Source organism: Anoplophora glabripennis, unplaced genomic scaffold (genome assembly GCF_000390285.2).
Source record: "Anoplophora glabripennis isolate ALB-LARVAE unplaced genomic scaffold, Agla_2.0 scaffold294, whole genome shotgun sequence".
In the NCBI taxonomy this organism is placed as follows: domain Eukaryota; kingdom Metazoa; phylum Arthropoda; class Insecta; order Coleoptera; family Cerambycidae; genus Anoplophora; species Anoplophora glabripennis.
In genome coordinates, this window is record NW_019416596.1 from 52,523 (window position 1) to 62,279 (window position 9,757).

The 9,757-nt window shown below is 31.9% G+C and overlaps 2 protein-coding genes across 2 annotated transcripts; one reads left to right on the top strand and one right to left on the bottom strand.

The window, feature by feature from the left end:
- Positions 1–40: 40 nt before the first annotated feature.
- Positions 41–1,144, bottom strand: LOC108904613 (probable methyltransferase BMT2 homolog). The gene has a single exon (XM_018707238.1). It carries the CDS (start codon positions 1,023–1,025, stop codon positions 54–56), a length of 972 nt encoding a protein of 323 aa, XP_018562754.1. The 5' UTR covers positions 1,026–1,144; the 3' UTR covers positions 41–53.
- A 197-nt stretch (positions 1,145–1,341) lies between these two features.
- Positions 1,342–6,516, top strand: LOC108904612 (chitinase-3-like protein 2). The gene is made up of 6 exons (XM_018707237.1): positions 1,342–1,484; positions 1,541–1,680; positions 1,730–2,114; positions 2,171–2,413; positions 2,469–2,684; positions 5,820–6,516. The coding sequence occupies exons 1-6, from the start codon at positions 1,435–1,437 to the stop codon at positions 6,184–6,186; spliced, it is 1,401 nt and encodes a 466-aa protein (XP_018562753.1). The 5' UTR covers positions 1,342–1,434; the 3' UTR covers positions 6,187–6,516.
- The last annotated feature ends 3,241 nt before the right edge of the window (positions 6,517–9,757 follow it).

Below are 9,757 nucleotides of genomic sequence, written 5' to 3' on the forward strand. Positions count from 1 at the left end.
TTTTTAAGAAAATTGATGAGAGAAATAATAAGAGTCGTTAACAAACTACTTTATTAAAAAATATCACATTCTGGTAATTCTGCAAAATCTACAAAAATACTCTGCGTCCTATCACTACCCACTTCACAGTTATTTGTACGTTCTTTATTTGAATTATTAAAATCCTGCGGGATATAAATTTCTTCAAACAGTTCCTCGTTTTCGTGCAATTCCGCCCACCTACTAGCTACTGCTTTACTGATGGCTTTACGAAACGCCATACAATGGACATGGGGAAGTTTTTCATATTTTATTCTCGAGAAACCTATTTTGGCTAAAACGTAGCGCCAGGACTTCATATACTTGGCATTAGCACCCACATGATTGGAATCAGGTGTTATCACAATTAAGAGACCCTCGTTCTTCAATATTTCATAGGCTTTTTCGCAACACAGGAGCCTCTGCTTTGGGCTTGGCAGATACTCCAATAGTAAACTAAATACTACGATGTCGAAATAGTTTCTTGGTAATTCATCAAAGCCGTTGTTGTTCGGAGCCAAAGTGTCTCCCACTTTGACATTTAAAAAATCAGATTTATATACTCCATCAACTGCTGGAGCAATGTCTATAGCAGTTACTTCAAACACTTCGAATTTATTGAAGGGATTGTAACAGCTACCTACATCTAGCAGTTTTAATTTGGTCGTCTTCTGTAGCTCATACGAATCCGATTCAGCAAGTTCACAATTTATTTTCAGAGATATATCTTTTTCTTTATTTCTAAATTTACTAATTTCATTTGTAAAATAGTTCATGCAGCTGTCGACCGTCCACTTTATTCTTGATTTTGTGTTTGATTCGATATTTTTTTCCCAATATTGGCAGGCTAGTTCTTGCATTGAATGAGCATACTTTTTAAGGTTTTCTTCATCACTACAATGGTTTTGCCATGCATGTTCCGATCCTATTCTCTTAGATGCCTCACGTAAATTCTGATGGACCGATTTTATGAAGTCTGACAATTCCAAATGACCTGCAGAAGCCATTTACGCAACACAAAATAAAATAAAATGTAAATAAACTGATAAGAACAGAAATTAATTTGGTAATTTAAAATTAGTTTGTATAAAAAATTATTTAAAAGCAGATGTTCATCTAAACCTAACCTACACCCACAAAAATAATTTTTAATATCTATCCTTCCGACAGAAGGCTAACTTCACGCTTCACACTTGAGTAGTTACAATGCATGATTTCTTCTTCTGCCTGTTATACCACATTACAGACAAATCTGTTCTGTGCTATTATGAACATTGATTTATTTTTTATTTCAATTTCAAAACCAATCACGTGTAACAATTGGTAACAATTATTGTCAAGATGTTTTTTTTTAGATAAATATGTGGAAACAATGGACTAATAAGTTGAAAACAGATAACTAAAAAATATATCCAAATGTTTGCAGAAGAATATACTCGCTATACTTTGCTGATGCAAAGAAACAAGTATTAGAGTTTGTTTTGTATTATAATGGGGTTTACTTATACAGTTTTTGTTTTAGTTCGTCATGGAGCTTAGATAAAAGAACTGTGATATTGATAATTGCCTTATCGCTACCTGTTTTTGTATTTTGTGTGGCTTATGTGACTCTGTTTGGAATCTACGAAAAAATTGTTTATCCACATTCCCTAAATTTGAAAGGTAAATATTTACCTTTAAAAATATCGAATTCTGTTATGGATTATTTCAGAAGTACCTCAACATGGCTTACACCGTGCACTTTTATACAATGCATTTTCAAATGAAGGAAATGTAACTCGAGACTTGCATTTCAAGGTAGGTCAAAATAACGATGCGCCGGCATATAAACTGGTTTGCTACTACAACTTTCCTTCGAACAAACAATCACTGCAAGTAAAGGACTTGGATTCAACTCTGTGCACACACATAAATGCTGCTTTCGCTCGAGTCGTCAATAATTCCATGTTTTTAGACCAAGACAGTCAAAACGTGCTTACGGATTTAGTGAAATTGAAAGAAACAAATAAAAACCTAAAAATTTTGTTGTCTGTCGGCGGCGCTGAGGAACCGAATGGATATTTGGACATGGTTATGAATCACAAAAATAGGAAGCAGTAAAGTATTTCAGATTAATTATTCTTTCAAGGTTCCGATAAGAAATATTTTATAGGTTCATCAAGTCAGTTCTGTATTATGTTAAAAACTACAACGTGGACGGGGTAGATTTGGACTGGGAGTTCCCCAACGAGGCTCCCAGTGGAGACAAACACCAACGCACGCATTTCACGCAGCTCTTGGAGGAGCTTAGGCAAACTGTAAACCTTCAGACAAAATACAAATTCTTGGTATCGGTGGCTGTCGCGGCTCCAACAACCATCATCGAGAACTCCTACGACGTCCCGTACATGAATGAGTAAGACAGCGTTTCGTTTCTCTTGCTACAGCTGCTAAACTTTTATTTATTCTAGGTATGTGGATTACATCAACCTGATGTCCTACGACTACCATTTCTACACCAGGTTTACCCCGTTTACGGGGATAAATTCACCACTGTACGGTACGAGTAGTGAGAAATATTACTTGGCCACCTTGAATATTAACTACTCGTCGAATTATTGGAATTATTTGGGGATGGACCGCAGCAAGATAATAGTAGGGCTTCCAACGTACGGCCACACCTTTAGGTATGTAGCTATGATAGATACGCTTTTAAAAATTCAGAAATAGTCGATTTAGATAATGAAATAATAAATGATCAAATTTTATTTTTTCTTTTTTGTGATTGGAGGTGGAAAAAATGAGGAAAATCGGTTTCGAAGCGTCTCAACCATTAATTCAAGAGACGTCATGAAATCGTTTCGACGGTCTGTGACAAATTTAAATGTGACGGGAATAATTCTGTGTGATTTCGTTCTTATGTACGCTTAATTACATTTGTGGTATATCTTTTTTAATAAGTAATACATTTTTGCTTTTAATATTTGCATACCAGTAGTCCAGGAAAGTTAGACATAAAAAGACGGAATAAGTGAATTTTTATACTCTTGATATTTTTTCATCGAAAAGTGTAGGTTTTGAGGTCAGGAAACACGTGCCACAAACGTAATCACCAGCAACATACAGCGTTTTCAGATATAGACGTATATACAGGGAGGATTAATAAATGGTGACCAAAAAATTAAACCTCTTATTGTTTGGTGAATTTTAAGGGGAGTCTTTCCAATAAAGTTTTTATTTAGGACGCTTCGTTAAAAAGATACAAGGTGTTAACTTCAAAAATATTTTTAATTTTTTTTTAATAATTTAAAAACTAGTTAGTGAAATAATTTGAAATTGGGCACATGTATTTGTGTAAACATTGCCCAAAATCTAAGGGCTCAGTTTTTGGACAATGTTTACGTAAATACATGTGCCCAATTTCAAATTATTTCACTTTCTAATTTTTAAATTATATAAAAATATTAAAAACATTTTTTTAAGTATCTTGTATTTTTTTAATGAAGTTTCCTAGATAAAAACTTTATAGGAAAGACTCACCTTAAAATTCACCATAGAATATAAGGTTTAATTTTTGGTCATCATTTGTGAATCACCCTGTATATGATTTTTGACATTTTTCGACCAAAAACTGCCAATATCTCAATGAAGATGCATTTTTTCGAAAAAAGTTTCAAATAAAAGTTGTTCAACATTAAATTTCCTACAACATTGTTCCTATGAAAAATTAATTTTGTCAATGGTTTTCATGTATATTTTTTAAATGAAGTATAGATATGTGAAAATTAATGATTTGGAGCCAAATTAAGGGTCAATTCATTTTTAAATAACAAAAGTGAATTAGAGAAAAGAAAATTGCGGGAAATTTTTGGAAAATCTTGTATAGTTTTCTTAGTTTTAAATATTTATGAGCATCAAATATATAATTTTATTGATTTTTGAGGGTGTTCATTACGAATTAATTATGCGGTTTTTAAAATTTTCCAGAAAAATCAGTTTTTTATAATTTGTAATATAACGAAATTGAAAATTTAAATTTGATGACAATAGGAATAGGAAAGGAATTTTCTGGAGCTGCAAAGGTATAATAAAAAAAGTTTTATATCAATATAATTTTTAAAAATTTATTTGTAATTAAAAAACAACTTTTTTATTTATTAGTTTTAACAACTTTTTATGGACTTCCATATCTAGATTTCTTCTCAAAAACAAGATCAGATATCAAGGTCATTTTAAGGTCAAAAAACTGTATAATTATTAACTACTTTTAGCACTGTGATATTTTTATTGGAAAACGTTCCGCTCTTGTAAATTCCGAGGCCACAAAAGAGGGTCTCATTAAAAATTTTGAATTCGATCTTCAAACGACCTTGAAGTCAAAGTCAAGGTCATGTCAAGATAACCTCCTTGTCACCCCACAACTTTTGTATGAGACATATTTTTAAAAGTGCTCCCAACATGGTACTTCGTTGTCTCAAGATTCCTGTTTTTTTTTGTTTTTTATGGCCATTTTATGGCCTAAATTTTGTTAAATCGAAACAATAATAACTTTATAGGAAAGATTCCCCTTAAAATTCACCAAAGAATACGAGGTTTCGTTTTTGGTCACAATTTGTGAATCACCCTGTATAATTGCTGATTAAAATGTTTTTTTTCCAAAACCAAAAATCCTGTAGTACTTATTTGTCATTCAAACAAGTAAAAATTACTAGAAAAAATCCTTTTCTAAATTTATAAATAAAAATGTTTCCTTATTTGGGCCAAATTTAATGACGGGCATTATACAGGGTGTCTCAAGTTCTAATACCCTGTATCTGGAAAACGAAGCTTTAAAACTTACATTCATATGAACTTTTTTCTTTATTTTTGTGAATTCTAATGACTATTAAATTTTCCCAATTAAAATCTATACAGTTTTTAAAATAATCACGCTTTCTTAACCATTTCCTTGGAAAATACTGTTAAAAAAAATAGGAATGTCTTGAAAACTGGTATAGATTTTTGCAACCTAGAAAAGTTTTTAAATCTACCTGAATAATCTGAATATATGGAATATTTTGGTCAAAATTTGGTGTAAACATTATGTCGTAATTTCATCTGATGATTTTTTTATTAAAATATTTTCTAAAAGTTATTTTTTACATTATTTATACAGGCTGTTACAAATTCGCTTATCAGGGGACCAACATTATGCCTCTAAAAAATCATGGCTAACATGATTAGTTTTCGAAATATTTGAAGAAAAACGGAATTTTGGAAATCCGTTTTTTGTTTCATTTCAGCCTTGTTTGCGGTAATATTGAAAAAAGAAGAACACTTTCTCTTGGCCACTTTTTGCCCTCTATCGAATGGCATAATCGATTTTTATATGTAACATTTCATCTCTCCAGGACCATCATCAAAATTTCCTGGGTCGTATTTAAAAAAAATGAAGTTGCTGATGGTCCTGGAAAGACGAAACGTTACATATAAAAATTGATTATGCGATTCGATAGAGGGCAAAAAGTTGCCATGAGAAAATTTAGGTTTTTTTTTCAAATATTTCGAAAACTAATCATGTCAGCCTTGATTTTTTAGAAACATACTACTAGCCACTTCGTATCTCTTATCATTTCCGAGATATCTGTAATGAGAAGCGAATTTGTATAGCCTGTATTTTATGACCCAAGTTTTCAAGTTCAATTTCATCTAATTTTTCCTTCTTTTTTTTTTTAATTTCTCTGTTTCTATGACCAATCTTTTCGGTAATTTCGAGCCTCTACAAGCGAATTCTACTCTTCTAGGTAAGCTCCCGCACTAACCGCTAATTCTCTGACTTCCAGACTTACCAACATCTGGAACAACGGCCTATACGCGCCGTCTTTGGGTTTCGGAAACCTGGGCTCTCTAGGTTTCGTCGACTACCCCGAAGTGTGCGCCTTCCTGTCGTCCAATCACATCACGCCCGTCTTCGACATGGACACCAAGAGCCCCTACGCCTCCAAGTCCCACGAGTGGATTTCTTTCGATAACACCGAGAGTTTCATGTACAAGTCGGAATTCATCAGGGACAACAAGTTCGGGGGCGCCATGGTGTACTGTCTGAACAGCGACGACTACCGGGGGGTGTGCCAGAGCCCCGAGGGTAACGGGAAAAAGTTCCCGCTGGTAAAGGTGGCCCGGCAGATTCTGGCGGAGCCGGGAACGTGATCTTCGCGGGTCGTGGTGGAGGGTGTGACGGGGTTCGGGGTAGGGTTTGGTTTCTTTGTTGGTTTTTTTTTTGTGAAATGTTTCGGTAATTATTTATTATAGCGGAAAACTTTCTTCGTGTACTCTTTGTTTTCCATGGTGTCGAACACGAATCCGAATTGTGCGGTCGAAGTTTGTTTCCGAGAAATTTTTTTCAAAATTCTGACCCGTGCGCTTAATGCAACGCTCATCGTCACTATTTGCAACGCTATATCGTCTGTATATCTTTTAAATGAAATTTTAATAGTTCGTGGGATCATATTTTTTGTTTTTTTTAAGGAAAACTAAAAAATAAATAATACATTTTTCGTTTAAATTTCTAAAAATATGTGTCCGAGGAATTCTGGGATTTTTAATTACAAATTTTTAAGAAAATTAGATCATAAAATCTGAAAACGTGACAAAATTATTAGTAGGCCTTTTATTGCACTTTATGACGGGGATACGCTGGTGCCAATGCGGATTTTGGAGGTTAAAAAAAGAAAAATTTGTTAACAGGTAAGGACCAGTGAGAAAATTTTGTTTGGGTTATAGACCAGGGCGGATCTGTCGAAATATCCCAATTCTTGGATGTAAGAGGGGGCAAGCTAATTTTTGCTGGATTACCTTCAGTACAACTCGCATAATAAAAGTGTAGATCCCTAGATCTGGGCGAGGTCCGGAACATTTTCAAAATTGCAAAAATATTTAGAAAATTTTTAAAAAATGCCAATTTTATCCAAGTTTTTCACTTATATCTTGGAACCTATGCACTTTGGAAGAATATTGAACAGGAAAAAAAGTTTTAGAATTGAATTTTGCACAATATACTGCCAGTTAAAATGTTAAAAATTTATTACTGATGTTGCAAAATAGCAATAATTGATGAAAAAAAGGCAAAACCATCAAGTTTTTTCGATAATTTTTTAAATTATTTTAATTGCTCCGAGGGTATTCTTATTTTCGTAAAAAAAACTTTAGAGTATAATAAAACAACACACCAAATTTCATTCAAATCGGTTCGATAGTTTTCGCGAAATAATTTTTTGAAAAGAATTTTGAAAAAAATTTTCGAATTTTCAAAATGTTGCACAGCCTCAAATTAAGCATCTAGGTACTTGAAAAATTTTTCACATAGAAAAGACCGCTCAACCTTTCAAATAATTTTTGAAAAATTGAAATCGGTTGATTAGGATGGCCACAGTAAATTTTTAAAGTTAACATTCTTTTTTTTTATTTTTAACAATAAGATTACATTTATCAATTTACAATTTATTTTTTTTGAATAATTATAATTTTAAAGTACTCGAAAAGACGTTTCTTTGAAAAAAAATTATAACTTATGAAAAAAAAAACTAAATTGCAAATTGATAAATGTAATCAAATTGTTTAAAGATAAAAAAAAGAGTGTTAACTTTAAAAATTTACTGTGGCCTTTCTAATCAACCGATTTCAATTTTTCAAAAACCATTTGAAAGGTTGAACGGTTTTTTCTATGCGAAAAAATTTTCAAGTATCTAGATGCTTTATTTGAGGCTGTGCAACATTTTGAAAAATAAAAAATACCTATTTTATCTGAGTTTTTTACTTATATCTTGGAACCTATGCACTTTGGAAGAATATTGAACAGGAAATAAAGTTTTAGAATTGAATTTTGCACAATATACTGCCAGTTAAAATGTTAAAAATTTATTACTGATGTTGCAAAATAGCAATAATTGATGAAAAAAAGGCAAAACGATCAAGTTTTTTGGATAATTATTTTAAATTATTTTAATTGCTCCGAGGGTATTCTTATTTTCGTAAAAAAAACTTTAGAGTATAATAAAACAACACACCAAATTTCATTCAAATCGGTTCGATAGTTTTCGCGAAATAATTTTTTGAAAAGAATTTTGAAAAAAATTTTCGAATTTTCAAAATGTTGCACAGCCTCAAATTAAGCATCTAGGTACTTGAAAAATTTTTCACATAGAAAAGACCGCTCAACTTTTCAAATGATTTTTGAAAAATTGAAATCGGTTGTTTAGGATGGCCACAGTAAATTTTTAAAGTTAACATTCTTTTTTTTTATTTTTAACAATTAGATTATATTTATCAATTTGCAATTTCTTATTTTTGAAAAATTATAATTTTACAGTACTCGAAAGACGCTTCTTTGGAAAAAAAATTATAACTTATGAAAAAAACTAAATTGCAAATTGATAAATGTAATCAAATTGTTTAAAAATAAAAAAAAGAATGTTAAATTTAAAAATTTACTGTGGCCGTCCTAATCAACCGATTTCAATTTTTCAAAAACCATTTGAAACGTTAAACGGTCTTTTCTATGTGAAAATTTCTAGTATCTAGATGCTTTATTTGAGGCTGTGCAACATTTTGAAAAATTGAAAAATTGTTTCCAAATTTTTTTCAAAAAATTATTTTGCGAAAACTATCGAACCGATTTTAATGAAATTTGGTGTGTTGTTTTATTATACCCTAAAGTTTTTTTTACCAATACTAGAATGCCCTCGGGGCAATTAAAATATTTTTTAAAAATTATCCAAAAAACTTGATTATTTTGCCTTTTTTTCATCAATTATTGCTATTTTGCAACATCAGTAATAAATTTAAACATTTTTAACCTACAGTATGTTGTGCAAAATTCAATTCTAAAAGTGTTTTTCCTCTTCAATATTCTTCCAAAATGCATAGGTTCCAAGATATAAGTAAAAAACTCGGATAAAATAGGTATTTTTTAACATTTTTGCAATTTTGAAAATGTTCCGGACCTCGCCCAGATCTAGGGATTTACACTTTTATTCTGCGAGTTGTACTGAAGGTAATCCAGAAAAAATTTGCTTGGCCCCTCTCACACATCCACCTCAAAACAGATCCGCCCTAGTCTATTATAAGTAATAGAAAAAACCAAAACTTAAACTCGAGATAAAGGGAAATTGTGAAATGGGGGTGGTGTTTGAGGGTTGAAAATTAATTTTTGTGATTTTTGGCGAAATTATGACCTTGCGTAAAGTGTTCTACACAAAAGTTGTAGATAATAAAAAAATGACGCGGGAGGAGCGCCAGGCCCGTGTACGCGCTTGAACTGAATTTGGAACCAAAAAATCTCGCTTGCGATCGTGTACAGGCCGTTCATTAACGTTCACTTTTACAGCTGCTAGCGCGTTTATTACATGAACTAGCAATGTAACACTCTGAAAATAAAAGTTTAAACCTTTCTTTAATTGTCTCCAGTTTGATACATCCAATACTTAATTAACAATTAAGGTTATAAAAAAGAAAGCCATCTTGGGAACAAAAAGCCTAGGTAATTTTTCTTTTTTAAAAATTATCATAAAAAGAAGCTCTATTTAACGCAAAAAGAGCAAATTCCCGAGCGGCTTTTGCCTGACCTTGGGACAATTTGTTTACAACACTGTATAGCATGACCTACTTTGTTAATTGTAAAGGGCAACTTAATTTCAACTTTTTGAAATTTTTCTTTTTCGATACGTTTTTTTGGATCAATTAGAACCTATGTCTGGGACATTTCACGTGAAGCGGACAGCGA